The sequence below is a fragment of the Arachis ipaensis genome, chromosome B09 (genome assembly GCF_000816755.2).
Source record: "Arachis ipaensis cultivar K30076 chromosome B09, Araip1.1, whole genome shotgun sequence".
In the NCBI taxonomy this organism is placed as follows: Eukaryota; Viridiplantae; Streptophyta; class Magnoliopsida; order Fabales; family Fabaceae; genus Arachis; species Arachis ipaensis.
In genome coordinates, this window is record NC_029793.2 from 104072015 (window position 1) to 104089698 (window position 17684).

Sequence of the window (17684 nt, forward strand, 5' to 3'; positions counted from 1 at the left end):
TTCCTTCATTTATTTGAAAATTTTTCAAAACCCTTTTCTTTTTTATTTTCAAAAATTTTTAAATCAAATCTTCCATCCTTATTTTCAAATCTTAGTTAATTGTTTACTTTATCTTGTTTTATTTTTAAGTTTGGTGTCTCTTTAATTTTTCTTTTTTCTTTCTTTTTGAAATTCGAAAATTTTTAAACTCCTTTCTTTCTAAATTTTTTAAATTTTTTTGAAATTTTTAGTTATTATTTTTTTAATTTTCAAATTAGTATTCTATTTTTTTATTTATTTTCGAATTAAAAAAAAGTCTATTGTTGTTCCTTCTTCCTTACTTTTCTGTTTACCACAAGGTGCATTTAATTTTGTTTGGTGTTTTGTGATGAGGAACAATAATGGAGAGGAATCACATGGGCTACTACTCACACCCAATGAGTGATTCAAATTACTATGAATGGAGGAATTATCCAGACTTTGATTGGGAAAGCCAAGACCAACGAAACTTCAGTGCTCCATATTTCACATATCAAGAACCATCATCTTTTGATCTTGCCTGCCAAGAACTGGAGCAAATAACAGAGGAAATTTTGCAAAAATTTTCATCCTCATCCCCTGCTTACTCGTACCAAGAACCACTACCTCTCTATCCATACCAAGAACCATGCTCCTTTTACTCATATCAAGAGCCATCATCTTATTATTCATATCAAGAATCATCATCTCCTTATCAAGAACTATCAGCTTTAGAGCTTACCATAAAAGAATTAGGAGAGGCCGCTCAAAGTTGCATACATGATATGAGAATGAGTGTCAAGAATGTAGAGGGGCATATAGAGGTGATTACCAAGCGTTGGGTAGAGGAACAAGCAAACTCCCTCACAAGAGAAGCAATGCAAATTCCTACAAAAGAATGTGAGGGAATCATTCAAAGGAGTCCATACCCCAGTGAATTAGAGAATTCTCCACCTTCACACATCAAAAAAGCAGAAAATGCATGAACAAAGGAGGTTGTCGGGGAGAAAAAAATTATGGGAATTTACACTCCAATGAAGCAGAAAGCTACATAGAGATTGAGTTCATTGAACCACCAATTCAAGAGGTTCTTGATGAAGGGTACACTCCACCCATCACACAACACCCAAATCCTGAATCCAAAGTGGTAGAGGTAATCGAGGAATGTACTAAAAAGGGGATTGTGACCAAGGAACAAAAGATGATATACATAAAAAAGAGAATGTCAACAAGAAACAATACAACTCCAACCCTAACAAGCAAGAAGAATCAAGCTGATAATAATAAAAGAAAACTTGTTAGGAGGAATTCAAATCTTAGGGCACTAATCTTCTCATCTTTTCCCTTGGAGTCATTTCTTTTAACCAACTGGAAGAAGAGGAAGAAAATTCAACAATCAAGTGTCAAGCTAATGACATTAAAGACGCGCTTGTTGGGAGGCAATCCAACCATAAGTATCTTTTAGTTTATTTTAGTTTTATTTTTTATTCTATTCTTTTTTCTTAATTTTCAAAATTTTCCTAGGTTTTCTAATGTTTGTGATCATGTACAGCACTTAGAACAGGGACAGAAGAACTCAGAATGGAAGAATAGAGCGCCCTGGAGCAAGAAGGCTCTGGTGCTAAACGCCAGGTTGGGCGTTTAGCGCCTGCAAGGAGGCAAGCAGTCCTGGCGTTTAACGCCAACAAGGGACCAAGTTTTCGTTGCTTGGGGACAAGCAAACTTTTTAAGTTTGGTGTTGCAGAGCGAGCTCTAGGTTTATATTAGCATCAATGGCACCAAAGGAAGGTGAATCATCTTCATGGAAGATCAGCAGCCACCATAACTGAGGTGGTTAAGTTTCATTATCCCTTTCTTTATCTTATCTCCTATTTTTTATTCTAGCTTTTACATGATCACTCATAGAATTTTCCTGCTTTAGCAGTTTATTTTTGAAATCTCTATGGTTAGAAGATGTCTTATGTATTGCCCACTAAGCTTAAAAAGAAAATTTTAACAAAAAGAAGTAGAAAGACATATAAGGTTTTGAGTATATCATAAGTTGTTCTATTTACCTCAAAATGGTGGCCTTATCTCTATTTTCTGAACGTATGAATTAACTGTGTATATTTGATATTGAAGTTAAGTATATTGGTTCTTGAGGAACATGAATTTAGAAAAGTATTACTAATTCTCTGAAATATCAAAAAGATTAATTCTTGAAGCAAAAGAAATAGCAAAAAAAAAGAAATGAAAAATAAATTAAAAAGAAAAATCAAAAGAAAATGGTCCAAGGCTTTGAGCATCAATGGTTAGGAGGGTCAAAATTGGCCTAAAAAGCTCAAAAGAGTTGTTATCCCTAACTATATGCTTGTGGTATGAAAGTGTCAAGTTAACCTTGAGACTGAGCATTTAAAGTCGTGACTCAATATTATAAAGAGTACGCTTAAGGCTCTGAGTACCACTGTCTAGGAATTTAAGCAAAGCTAAATTCGAATCCAAAGGGTTCCCCCAGTTAAGTGCTTGTGGTGTTTATGTATCAAATGGTAATACTTGAAAACAAAACACTTAGAGTCACGGCTAGACTCAAAGGTGCAAGCACCAGAAGAAAAGAAAAGTTGTGTTCAAGAATCAAGAAAAACTTAAAGAAGGGAATCAATAATGTCATCCGAATTCTAGTTCTAAAGGATGCCAATATTTCTGAGCCTCAAAGGAAAGTGAGATGCCAAAGCTATTCAGAAATAGAGTGTTAATGGCTCTATTTAGTAATTAGAACTAAGCTTGAATTATAACTCTAAAACGTGATGATTATTCTCATCCATTTGGTCCTATCTTGTTTTTGGTTGCTTGAGGACAAGCAACAGTTTAAGTTTGGTGTTGTGATGCGTGAGCATCTTATACCCCTTTTTAAGTTATTTTTATAGTGTTTTTAGTTAGATTTTATTAAGTTTTATTATATTTTAGTGCAAAATTCATCTTTGGATGCTACTTTGAGGTTTTGTGTTATTTTTATGATTTTAGGTGAATTTTGGGCAAATTTGGCATAGTCTTGCTCAGAGACGAAGAAAGGATAGCAGATGCTATCAATCCTAACCTCCTTGCATTCCAACAAGCATATCTTAAGCTATAGGGTTCAATTGACACAGTCTTAATGGTGTTAAAAAGCTAACGTCCAGAGCTTTCCAGAAATATATAATAGTATATAATTTTCTTTTAGAATGACTGCCAAAATAGGCGTTAAACGTCAAGCTTAGGCATTTAACGCCTAAGAAGGATCTGCCCCCTAAGTTGAATACCCAAAACTGGTGTTCAATGCTAGCCAGTGCTCAATGCCTAGAATCCAAGTTGAACGCCAGTCATCAGCCTAAACATTTACCAAGTGGGCTCCAAAGTAGATTTTAGCACTCCTTAGCTTATGTTATCTTATGCTTGTAACTTTTAAATTTAAATTAACATCTTTTAGGTTTAGTCTTAGACGTTTTTACTATAAATAAGAGACTTTCTTCTTCCTGAGGATCATACCTCCCGAGAGGGGAGGATCATTCACATTACTTCAGATCTTCTTTTAATTTTCTCTGTAAAGTATGAGTAACTAAACCTCCTGGTTAAGGTTAGGAGCTCTGCCTATTCCTATGGATTAATATTATTACTCTTCTCTTTTAATTAATGTTTGATTCAATTCTAAGGTATTGTTTTCGTTCTTAATCCTATGAGTCTGGGGTGGAATGGAAGTATGATTCCTGATTCTACATGAGTTCTTTGTGATACTCTGACCAAGGTCGCTTGAGCTATAGCTTGAAAATACTCCTCCTAAACTGAGGTTTACCTGCGGCTAATTGGGATATGTGACATGAAATCCTATCAGTTTTGGGTAATTAAGGTTTTTGTGGCACTAAACTAGAATTCTGATCTTCACCCTCGTTCGAATTGAATGACCACTGACCCTGCCTTTTGATGAGAATCAAAGGAGATTAAATTGCCAAGGAATTGGGGTTTTATTACTTACAGTTTGCCATAGAATGAATCATTCATTGTTAAAATAGTCAGTAAGAAGTGTTAATCCAGAAAGTTAAGCATCTCCGAACCCTTAACTACTTCTATATATTATCTCTTTAACAGTCTTTAATTGCTTTCCTTTATTTTCTTGTTTTATGCGCCTACAACAACAACAATTCTCTTTACTTTTTGCCTGACTAAGTCCAGCAAGATAACTATTGCTTGCTCAATCCAACAATTCTTGTGGGATCGACCCTCATTCACCTAAAGTATTACTTGGACGACCTGGTGCACTTGCCGGTGAAGTTGTGCGAGTTCAAATTTTGCGTACCAGAATAATAATTCTTCTTTTGATGCTGATCATGGTCGACCTTTGCCTTTGAAAATTTATTCTCTAGCATTTTTTGGCAATAAATCGTTTGGAGTCCTTTCATATATTCAATTGTTAACATGCATCATTACCTGTTGCTTTTTTGAAATTTCAATACTTACCCAATATCCTTTTCTATGGACACATCAAAATCACTTTGTCAAATCTGCTACTTCATCTTTTTTGCATATGAATACTGCTGATAGATATGTTGCCTATTTTTATGAGAAGCTCATTCCATTAAAGTTGAGGAGATCCTCTTCAAGAATCAATCAGAGCACCAAGAAGTCTTGGGTTTTGAAGTTCAGGATCTTTCTATCACATTATTTTCTAAGTTTTTTATCATAAGCAATTACGTAATCTTTATTTGTTTGCAGTCAACGGCATATGTAAAAGTGTTGGTACTTGATTGGATTGTTCAGTTCAATGAGAAGGATGAACGTGTTTATCAGGAAATAATTGCTCATCTTCCCCTTTGTTCAATTGAGTCCCCCAAAATTGTGAGTCGGTTTGATGTAATGAATTTTGTGGTTAATTCTATCTTTGGTTGTTGTTTTCAATCATTGTGGGTTTTTCATTTTTTTTATGATTATGTTCTGTTAATCAGACTATTTATTTATTAGAAAGTGTTGAAAATTTTGTACTAACAACTAAGCAATTGAGACTTAAGTTTTATATCCTTTTCTTGGAGTATTGTTTTTGCTCGCTGAAAATATAGCTCATGTACAATGATTTCTTCGAAGTCTCCGAGTTTAAGAATAAAAGAGTGATCATTTCGTTAGGTGGTTCTTACCACTCTCCAAGAAGGTTTATGCTTATGAATAGACAGAGCTGATGATATTCATAATTTTGGAGCTGCAAATAGAGTGGCTTGAGCATTTGTCCTATGAAGTGATTAAGCTTATGTTGCATCTCGAACTGAGAGACTTTGAAGACATCATCCTGCTTGTTTGAGAAGTTGGCGTATTTGATTCTGAGTTGGAATTTTTTATTTCAAACCTTTTCTTTTTTCGTATCGATTTTTTGTTGGACATCTCTTATTTCTTCATAGGTGTTAATTTCAAGCACCTGTAATATGTGTTCTTATAGTATTTTTTTTAATAAATTATGTTTAATTGTTCTCTTTTGTGTGATGTTTTAGTATTTATTTGTTGCATTATATAATTGCGTATTTGTGCAATTTTTCTATTAGTATTTGTGAAATTTGCATAAATTTTAAAGGTAATAATTTAGGAAGTGATTAAATTTACTATTTTTTCAATTGTAATCTGTTAAAAATATTTTTTTGTTCATGTCATTGTTATTTTTCATTTGTTTTCTAGGTGTCTTTTTATTTTCTTTCAAATCTATATGAATTTTACTGTTATTTTAATTGCAATGTGTTAGAATATGGTGAAGATGTATGATTAACCGTCAAAATTTACATTTAATTATTAAAGAGGAAAAAATAAGGTGATTTGAAATTAAAGATTCAGAAGAGTATTTTCATTATAAGTTAAGAAACAATTAGCTTGGATATTTTTATTAATAATTGGATTTATTTCCTTTATGAAATTTGTTTTCCTTTATAGGATTTTGTTGGATGTGTTTCAAGTAAATATAAACAAAATGTTTTTTATTTTTTATTTTGTATATTGGGTTTGATTATACTAATCCCAAAGTGTCGTACTTGGCGGAGTTGACGGTTTTGGTGCAATTGATTGACTTGGAAGAAGAACCTCCACCAGAAATTTAAGGTGAATAATTTCAACTCTAAATTTATAGGATGCAATTTCAACTACTGATTTTTTTAATTGTATTTTAAAAAGTTGTCATGTGTTTTGTTATTATTTTTTATTTTGTTTTTTTATGATTTTTTTTTATCTTCTTGAGGATTTATTTTATGAATACATATATACTTGAAGATTAATTTTATGAATACATATTTTGTTTTCCTATTTTCTGAAACAAGATTTAAATGGCTTATCCTTTTTTGTATTATTCTACCGTTTTTGAATTAATTGTACTTGAGTTATCCACATTTTTTTTCTAAATTTTTGTACAGAAAACAATTGAGAGTCAAATTTAGCTTCGTATTTTTTTTCCTTCTGGTTGAATTTATAGGTTGTTAGTAACTAAATTTCAATTGTATAATAAATACTGCTATTGTAGATATGGGTCGTCAGACAATGTTAACCTAAGTTAAAAACAATTAGTAAGACATCCATTTTTTAAAAATAAACTAATCAATATATGCTCAAACAATGTATATTTATAATTTAACCAAAATTATTATTGTTACCATCGTTGTACATATTCAAAAATGTCATCACTAAAGTACACACCATCTAAATATATCTATCAATAAACACATAAAAATAAAAGATCCAAAGACTTTACATCATAAGCACCGATACCCAAAAATCACCATTGGTAATTACAAGCCATAACATCTAGCGAAATCCATCGTTATCATCGGTATCCTAAATTCCATTAGCCAATGTTATCGTGTATAATTGTGTAAAACATTACTAGATTTACATAAATCATTAATGACACAAAATGTGTATTCAGATTCATTTTGATATATCATAATCATCTCAAATTTTATACCGTTAAACTAGACATAACCAGCTTTAAAACAAAATTAGTCCCATTCAAAAACAAGAAAAAGGTCTGTGCATTGAGAATGAAGCTTAACAATTCACTTCATATTTTTACAAATATGCAGAAATCACATTTTTTCATGACCTTATTCTCAATCACATACCTCATATTAATGCTCAAAGTTTGGGGGACACAAGTCTTGAATTTGAAATCTCACTCTGGCAGTCCCTCTTACAAGATTCATATTGTAAGAATCACGAATCGTTTAATTAAATAATTAAATTGCTTAAAATAGATTCCAAAAATTTAGAATATTAATTAGAAAATTTAAATACGATTTTTGACTCAGTAGATTTTTTTGAGTTGAAAAATGTAATTTTCTATGAAAAATCGCATAAAAACGTGAACCGGTAGTAACGGTTTAAGTCTGTCCGATATTGTGCGAGAATAATAAAAACAATGAAAAAACTTAGAAAATAAATTAAAGTTAAAAACTGGGCACTAATTTCAAAGATTTGGACCAAACGGACCAAAAATGCTAACGGGTTGGACCGGGCCCAAGTTGGACCCAAGCCCAACATAAAAAAAAGTCACTTAAGTGACAAATTCACTCAGTTTCAGTACTAGAAGGCTGAAGCAACATGAAATGAGAGAGAAGTGAGCAAGGGTCCACAAATACTATTCACTTCCTCACTCTTTCACTTATAACTCGAATTACGGTGCTTTGATTCGCGTGCCGTTAGTGGCTATGCGAAGCTCTTGTCGAGCCCGTCACTTCAAGCTAGGTATTATAGTAACCTTCTCAAAAATCCCTGCCCAGTTCTTCCTTCTATAACAGATTTGAGTTTTGGCTATGGTGAATGAATGGTTCTTGTGATTTTGATTATTTAGGTACAACCTAGCACTGGGTAATTAGTGGATTTTGTCCTAATCCACATTAGGCAAGGTAAGAAATCCCAAATCACTTGTGGTTTTATGTATATATAGAACCCTAAATATTGATTTTATGAATGAATTATGTATAGCTTGATTATCGTGCTATTGGGAGCATTTGGATTTGAGTTGGTGATTTGTTGGTGGTTGGAAGCTTGTCTGGGCTCAAATTTGGTGTTTTGCACATATTGGAAATCGGCCAAGGTATAGTTTCGGTTTTTTCTATGTAATATGTAATATTTCTGGACACTTAGACTAGTGAACCATAGGATACGTTTAGATTGAATTGGTTGTTGAACTTGTTCAATGATAATGTATGATGATTTGATGATTTTGATGAATTATGTTGTTGATGTTGATAAATGGTGTTGAAGATTGAGATTAAGGTTGAATGAGGTTAATTATGATATTGGTAGTGATAGAATGATGGTTGATGAGTATGTTGGTTGCGAAATGGTTTAGTATGATAAATTTGTTCATTGGGGTTGATGATTATGTGATGTGAGTGGAAATTGGTAAGAGTGGTGAATTGAGACATAAAAAGGGTAAGTTCTGATGTGAATTGAAGTCTGAGGTGGTTTAGATTTGCTTTGATTGTGAATTTTGGAAATTTAAGAACCTTGTTAACTTTTGGTAAAAATCAGTTTTTGGTGAATTTTGACGGATCATAATTTGAGCCTCAATTTTTTAAATTTGTTGAAATATGTCTTAAATAAAAGTTCATTTAAGGATCTTTACATTGGTATAAAGTTTGACCAAAATGGATTTTTGTAGAGGAAGTTATGACTATTTAAAGTTTGGTGCCAAAAACTGAATTATGCAACTTTGAAATTTTCTGAGTTTGATGAGGGTTGCGTACGCGGCATGGTGTAGGCGACGCGACCAACCCATTCGGGTTGGACATATCGCGTATGCGAGGCACTATATGTGTACGCAAGCCAGCAGATTTTTTATCCTTGCGTACGCGACACAGTGCACGCGACGCGACCAAACCATTCGGGTTAGGTATCTCGCGTACGCAAGGCACTGCATGCATACGTGAGCTATTCAAAAATAAACCCTTGCATACGCGAACATTAATACGCAACACGAGCAACCCATTCGGGTTGGGCATCTCGCGTACGCGAGTAGGGGGTTGCGCACGCGACCACCCTTTTTCAACAGCATGCGTACGCGAGGTAGGGGCTTGCGTACGCGAGACCCCTGTTTTTCTGAAACATGATCTTTCTCTATTTTCAAAGGTTCTCATACTTTCTAAAATCCATTCAAAGGCTACTTAAGAGTATTGTCTAATATTAGGCTCTAATATTGCTAAAGATAAGTTAGTAAATTATTTTAGTGAATTTCTATGTGAATTTAGAAAATGGAAACTTAGGATTTTGGAATACAGAGGGTGGATTAGTGGAGTGAAGTGATAGAGTATTGTAAAGACGACTGGCATGATGAAATTGTGGAATTGTGGATTTGATGTTGCTTTGAGACGAGTCTAGGACTCGGAATGGACTGAGTACTGAAAATGATTTCTAAAAATCACTGTAATACTATTTGATATTGAGATTGTTGAGACGTTATGCGCCTGGCAAGGACGGTTGGATAATCCCGCTTGTCGAGGTCGCGGCGGTGGCATAAGCACAGTTGGTTTATCCCGCTTATGTTGAGATGTGAGGTCCTTGACAAGAGTATCCTGCTCGCATCCTTTCGAAATCACTAGAGTGTACAGGCACTATATCCTGGACTGTATTCTGGGCACGATATCTCAGGGGTTCCCATTCTGAGATCGAAAGGCGACATCTCCATGGAGATGTGTTGGGTTGGCAGTTGAACCAACAATGTGATATCACAGCTAAATAGGACAGGAATTCATCATGTACATTTTCTATCTTTGCTTGCTTTGCCGACTTGAATTGCTTGCCTAATTGTATAACATGATTATTTGCTTCTTGAAATTTTTTATATACATGCTATACTTATGTTTTACCTGCATTGTTATTGCTTGTGTTTTCTACTGGGATTAAGGAGGTTTGGAAGGCGGTGGTGATGGGATCGCATGGCGGTTAGGCTGGTGAAAGCTGTGGGACAGCGGTGAACTGATAGTTAGAAATCCTTTAAGTTAGTTTACCCCCATTTCATAAAGGTTTTAAAGTTATGGTTTTAATTTTAGTTATGCTTTAAGTTGAATCTTGTGTTGATATGAAGTTTTAGGATTGCCTTTGGCATCCCGAAATCTTATATCTTACATTACTGGATACTGTTACCATACTAAGAACCTCTGGTTCTCATTCCATACTTTGTTGTTATTTTTAGAAGCAAGTCGCAACCCACCTCGGTGAGTTGCTTGATGGTGACAGAGCGGAGGGCCTTTATCACGTTTTGGAGTCTTTTGGTTATTTTGATTTTTTCTCTCACTTTTGTATTTATTTTGCCTTAGAGGCTTACTTGAGAGAGATATTGTATAAGCTGTTTTACTTCAAAACTCTGTATGTCTGTATATACTAGTCGGCTTAAACTCCACAGGTTGCGGCTAGTTCCTTATGACTATTATACTCTTATATCTATATATGTTCTATTCTCTTGTATCTATATCTTGTGCCTTAAATTTGTGTAGCTTCGTGTGAACGTTTTGCGCTTTTATAACTCTGTTTTTGAGCTTATTTCTTCATCGGGCTTCTAGAATTATTATTTCCTTCTATATGTATTAATGTATAAGCCTTAGAATTGTCGTGACCTCTGATTAACCTTTGCTTTACGGCATGAGGTTAGGCTTAGGGTAATTAGGGTGTTACACATATTTCAGTCCACAATAACTGAAATCCCATCAAATTTTGTCTCACAATATTAGACACATACACCTTATATCAGAATTCAATTCGATTAAAAATTGTGACCTACAGGTTGAGAAATTTTCTTCCAAAGTTGCTAGTTAGGAAATTAGATTCTGCAAAAATCCATACTCTTTAGGAATTCAACTAAACAAGCTATGATCTCAGTTAATTCAAAACGTTTTTGCGTACCAAATTGAGTTATCAAGGATCCAACTCAGAGACTAATCTATCCCTATATGATGTACTAGAACTCAGTTCACTAACAATTCTAAAAATTCAATCCTAAGCTTGAGCTACTTCATCAAACACTACAACTTTCAATCCAAATTAGCAACTACTATCATCATCAACATAAACCAGATAATCCAACAAAAGTGAATCAATAATCAAGCTGTAAAACATCACATGCAAAGACATATAATCACAAATAATTATCCTAGACCAATATGCATTCAACTAAAACAAGAATCAATGATCTTGCTACCCAGCTAAAACCAAGCCTACTTGCTAATTAGCCTACAGTCACATGCATTCAACTAAATCAATTAAACAAGAATATCCTACTTTTTTGAAGCTGAAAAATGAAGCTTTAAGAGAGAATGTGGCTTAGTTTGCAGCAAAACTTGGAGAACCTTAGATCCTCCTTCCTTAGCTCCTTTCTCAGCTTGTCTTTCTTCCCCCATATTTGGGATGTTACAATACACAGCTTAAACACCCAAACTGAAATAACAGAGTTGAGTCATTCCAGCAAAAATAAAAATAAAAACCACCACCACCACTAAAAATCTGACAAGCGTCTTCTATTCTATGAAAGGAATATAAATATAATACACATTTAGATATAGCGATAAAGCTTTTATACCTTAGTATCACAAATTTAGAATTACAGTGTAAAATAAATTCTCCTTATTTATTTTTCATTTATGGTTATTCTTTTCCATACACAAAAGCTAGCAAAGAATCATAGTAAAGTGAACTATAGCTACATGGTGACAGAACAGACTTTTAAGCTCTATAGTGGAGACCAAATCTCCATTTTCTCACAGAGCTTAATTTGGAAACTTGAAAAAATAAAACTTGCAAGTCCTTAACTTAGTTATAACCAATCGTTTGAAAAGAAAATTGTTAAAGACTATACTCACTTACGTTTGCATTTCATTCAGTACTAGGGAAAGGAAACTAACCTTGAGTTTATATATATATGTCTCAGCCTCTTTCACTTTAATAGCCTCATTCAACTACAAAATATCTCTGAATCAGATATATTAAACATGAAGAAAGCAAGTATCAGCAAATTAATAAACACTGTCAGTTTGTAAGCATATTGAATATCAAAATCATTTTACATTAAAAAATAAAATAGTAAAATGGGATTTACAAGTTTAACCACTCAGGTAAGGGTGGAAAATGGGCCGAAATTTGTCAGGCCGGCCTGCGTAACTCGCTAAAAAAGGCAGGTTGGGCTGAAAATTTGAGACCGTCAATCCTAAAAAGCCCACCTAACCCGCATCACCTAATCCGTGGGCTTTGGCAGGCTTCCGCGGAACGGGGCAGGCTTTCCAACCGGGCCAGGAATTTTTTTGTCAAGGTCTTTTTTACAAATTTCTATGATGTTATTGATCTACAAGAGGATGAAGAAGATAATTGAAGATGTTCTAAGTTATATTTTGCATTATGTTTTATGTTTGATTGGTTATAAACTTGAAGATGTCTAATTCTATGTTTTGGATAATGTTTATTTTGCTTTGCACAATATTGGTTTTATTATTTTGTTTCAAAAAACTTAGTTTATAACAGTGTTTTCAAATTGTGGTTATGGCGGCGCCATAACGGTATGGGTGGTGGGTTTTGACCCTGCAGCCATATAGTGGGCGCCGAATTAGGGTATTCATAGGGGGCGCCATGGCGGCCGCAATTGCGGTGGCTCCATGGCGGAACGCAATTCAAATTGCAAAAACTGTAGGGGTTTTTCGGATTTTCCATAAAAATTTGAGGGTGTTTCGAGTATTTTAGCAAACCTAAGTGATCCCACTAACCACTAACCCTAATAATCCACCTCTCATTCAAAATCCCCTCCTCTACCTCATCTTCAAAAAAAAAAACTTATCTTCGTCTCTGTTCCTACTCTCTGCGATGCTGTTCTCTACGCCACGCCGCCACCCATCACCGCCGATCGTCGTGCCGCTCGTTGCCGCCACTAGTGGCACCGAACATCACTGCTGCTCATCACCACAGCCACTCCTTGCTGCCACTGCTAACCATGGTTCTTTCTCTGGTTCGTACATCTTGTTTCAACTTCTCTGGTCCTATTTTTTTTTCTTTTCTTTCTTCCCTACTGTCCCTTCTTTATCAATAATCAGTGTTATACCTCTCTTCTTCCGATTTTTTTCTATTTAGTTCAGTATGTTCACTTCTAGACAAGCCCTTGATTCTAATGCTCCTACCTGTGCCTCTACTGGTCCTGCTACTGGTACTGCCCCTGTTGGTCTCACAACTCCTGTCCGTTCTAACAGAATTGACCTAGGCTAGAAATATATTAGTACAGTAGAAGAAAGAAATACCAATGACACTGTATCTTATTTGTGAAAAAATTATAAAAGGAGGCATTACACGGGAAAAAGAGCATTTAATGATCAAGCCTGGAAACGTTGCTGGATGTAAAATGGTCCTAAAGGATGTTATTGCTGAATTATGGGAGTATTACAATCAGAAAAGAATCGAGGAAGATAAAATGTCACACCAGGAAGCACCGAAGAATAGAGTGTCAATGCTAGGAAACTTGACTTAGAGAGTTTAGGGTTTGAATTGTCAGAGGAAGATGCTCAAGGGATTGATGAACCTCATAATCCAGCTCCAATGGTAGCAGCTAGAGGGGATGCAAGTAGTGCTAGAGGGGGTGCAACTAGTATGAGAGGTCCAATAAACTTGTTTGTTAGAAGACCTGAAACTACCACTGCAAGAAACAAAAGAGAGAATTAAGGCAGCAGAACAACAAGGGAGCATGTAATAAGGAAGCAATTCATAGAGTTCATCGATACATAGCACGGTGGTTCTACCAAGCTGGGATTCCATTGAACCCAGTAAAGTTGAAGAATTTTCAAGATATGTTGTGGGCTGTTGGAAGCTTTGGTCCTAATTTACCTGCTCCCAGTTATTATGCTCTAAGGGTTCCGCTGCTTAATAAGGAGTTGGAATACATCAAAGGATTGTTGAAGAGTCAAAAAGAACAATGAAAAAAGTATTACTGCTCTATTATGTCAGATGCTTGGACGGATAAGAGGCAAAGGAGCATTATTAATTTTCTTATAAACTCTCCAGCTGGGATAATGTTTTTGAAGTCTATTGATGCTTCTGATTATGTGAAGACTGGTGAGAAATTATTTGAGCTTCTTGATGATGTTGTGGAGGAAATTTGTGAGCAAAACATTGTTCAAGTTGTAACTGATAATGGGAGCAATTATGTTCTTGCCGGTAAGTTGCTGATGGAGAAAAGACCAAATTTATTTTGGACCCCTTATGCTGCCCACTGTTTGGATTTGATGCTTGAGGACACTGGAAAGTTACCATTAATTCAAAAAACCATAAAAAAAAGAGCCATTTCTTTGGTTAGCTTCACTTATAGTCACTCTAGCACGTTAGCTATGTTGAGACACTTCACAAATGGCAAGGAGTTGGTAAGGCATGCAGTCACCCGATTTGCCACTTCATTTCTCTCTTTGAAACGGCATTATGAGGAGAAAAAAATACGAGAAGAATGTTCACCTCGAATGAATGGGCAAAGAACAAGTTGTCAAAGGAGGCAAAGGGGAGGGAGGCAACAAAGATTGTGATCATGCCCTCCTTTTGGAATCATGTCAAGTACACCCTTAAGATCATGGGCCCTCTTGTTCGGGTGCTTAGACTTGTTGATGAGGAGAAGAAGCCACCAATGGGATATATTTATGAAGCAATGGAGAAGACAAAGGAATGCATCATGAAAATATTTTTTAATGATAAGAGCAAGTACAATGATGTTTTTAAAATCATTGACAATAGATGAAATTACCAATTTCATCGTCCATTGAATGCAGCTGGTCATTTTCTAAATCCCGAGTTGTTTTATGACAACCATCGCATTGAGCTAGATTTAGAAGTTACAAAGGGGTGGTTTGAGTGCATCACTAGATTGGTGCCAAGTCAAGTTGTGCAATAGAAGATATTGGAGGATCAAGCACTATACAAGGCCGGCTATGGACTTTTTGGAACAAATTTTGCAGAATTGATGACAAGTCATTTTATGCTTGTTTTACAAGCATTTTTCACTTGTTTCATTAAGTTTTATGCACTTTCTTGCACAATAAGTAAGTGATTGGAGTGGAATTTCATGATTATTGTAATTCAATCAAACATCATTTATTTTATACAAAAGCATGAGATTTATGCAAGAATTGAGGGATTATTATGAATGGTACAAATTCTTGTAATTTTGGTAGGACTTTGATTGCTTGTTGGGTTGATTTTAGGTGATAAAATGAAGAGAAAAAGGTTCAGCACAGGGCAGCGTTGCGTTCAAATAGAGAGCGCCACGCTCACTTACGACGCGCACGCGTACGGGATGCGCACGCGTCAGTCAACAAAATTTGAAGATCCACACGTACGCATGCAGGACGCGTACACGTGGGTGTGTTTGGCGCTCGTTTCAAAAGAGAGCGCTACGTTCACTTACTCAGCGTTTTTGTGCACGATTCAAAGTTGGAGGCAAAGTTTTTGAATCGACGCGCACGCGCGCATGACGCGCACGCGTCAATAGGTCACTGAGACAGAGCACGCGAACGCGAGGCTAGCGCTGGAACTTGTATTGGAGATTTTGCTACCCACGCGTACGCGTAAAGGATGCGCACGCGTGGGCAGCACTCACTAACCCAACATAGCGCTCACTAAGTTAACGCTACTGAGTACGCATCCGCGTGATCATGGCACGTGAACATGTTTGGGCTAAAGACAGATGGTGACGCGTGCGCGTCGATGGACAAAAAGCAAAAAAGGACACACACGCGTCGAGGATGCGTACCCGTGGAAAGTGAACGCTGCACTCACTTAGAGAATGCAATGTTCCACTGGGAGCTGTAATAAATGGATATTTTGATCCACTTCTTCGAAGGCCACAAAGCCCACTCCAAGTACCTGAAGCTATAATTGGAAAGTGTATAAATAGCTAGGAATTTGATTTCATGAGGACCTTTTGTCATTTTTCAATTTTTACTTTTCCTTTAGCTCTTTCTTTTAGTTTTCATTATAGAGTTGAGAGTGGAGATCAGATCTGAAATTTTCCTTTCTATTTTTTTGCTCTCTCTTTTCTGCAATTGTTACTTTCTGTTTTGAGTTTTCATCCAGAGATTGGAGAATTCTCTTGAATTCCTTCATCTTGTAGTTCCTTTTCATCTTTTTCCTTTGACAGCTTTATGAATTGAAGATCTGATCTTAGCTTTCTATTTGTTTTTCTTTCTTCTGCAATTTACACTTTTATATTTTGTTAAGAGAGCAATTGAGATTTATTTTCCTTTCTGTTTCATTAGTTTCCTGCAATTTTTCATTTTCGAATCCTGATTGGTCTATTTTCTAAGATTTGTCATCTGAGAGTTCTTTAGTTTACCGCAATTTACATTTTCCATTTCTACTTTGAATCCCAGCACCCAAATCCCTTTACTCTTCATGCAATTAAATTTCTTGGCAATTTAGATTCAGCAATTTACATTACTTGAACTTTAGGTTTCAGTCATTTACTTTTCTTGCGATTTAAGTTTTAGCTCTTTTACTTTCCTGCACTTTAAGTTTATGCACTCTACCTCTTCTGCACTTTAAGATTTGGCCAATTTCAATTCTGCACATTATTTTCTTGTAATTTTACTTCTGTTAATCAAGTTTCACTCAAATCATGAAATATTCGCTTAACTAAGTTCATCACCATATTAAAGTTGCTCAATCCATCACTCCCTGTGAGATCGACCTCACTCTTGTGAGTTATTACTACTTGATGCAACCCGGTACACTTGCCGGTGAGTTTGTGTGGAATCGTTTTTCCCTCATCAAGTTTTTCGTGCTGTTGCCGGGGAGTGATATAGATTGACAATGATTAAGTAGGGTGATAATCTAGATTAAGAATTTTTCTTTATTTTTGTCAAGCACACTAACTGTTTGAGTTTTTGTTTAAGCTAACACTAACCTCACTCTAGCAGTAGAGTGAATTGCTTTTGGTTTCTGGTTTTGTGTGTGTTTTATGCCAGGAGGAAGGAGAGGTGAATCCAATTCTTTTGATTCTGAGCCAGAGAGAACATTACTGAGAAGAAGAATAGAAGCAAGAGGAAAGGGAATTGTTGGAGAAGAAGCATCAGAAGAAGAGGATCAAGAGATGGAGGACAATATCCAAAACCCACATGAGGAAGTGGCTAACAACAATGGCCCACCTCAAAGGAGAGTTCTAGCCTCCTACACCTTCCCTAATCCAAAGCACTGTGGGAGTAGCATACTTACTCCAAATGTCAATGCAAACAACTTTGAATTGAAGCCTCAACTCATCACTTTGGTGCAGAACAACTGTTCTTATGGAGGAGGTCCCTTGGAATATCCAAACCAGCACCTATCCACCTTTCTGAGGATATGTGACACAGTGAAAACAAATGGCGTGCATCCAGACATTTATAAATTGCTGCTATTCTCATTCTCATTAAGGGACAAAGCTGCTCAATGGTTGGAGGCATTTCCAAGAGAAAGCATCAACAGTTGGGAGGATCTAGTGAACAAGTTCTTAGCCAAGTTCTATCCTTCCCAAAGGATCATCAGACTGAAGACAGAGGTACAAATATTCACTCAGATAGATGGAGAGTCATTGTATGATGCCTGGGAGAGATACAAAACTTTAATTAGGAAGTGTCCACCAGAGATGTTCAATGAATTGGATAAACTCCAAAATTTCTATGAAGGATTGACACTGAGAGCTCAAGAAGCCCTTGATTATTCAGCAG

General features: G+C 35.7%; 1 protein-coding gene across 1 annotated transcript in view; it reads left to right on the forward strand.

The window, feature by feature from the left end:
- LOC107615747 overlaps positions 13938-17684 on the forward strand; it is a 5383-nt gene continuing 1636 nt past the window's right edge. The window contains exon 1 of the mRNA XM_016317782.1: positions 13938-14154. Coding sequence (XP_016173268.1) covers positions 13938-14154 — 217 coding nt within the window. The remainder of the gene's footprint in view (positions 14155-17684) is intronic.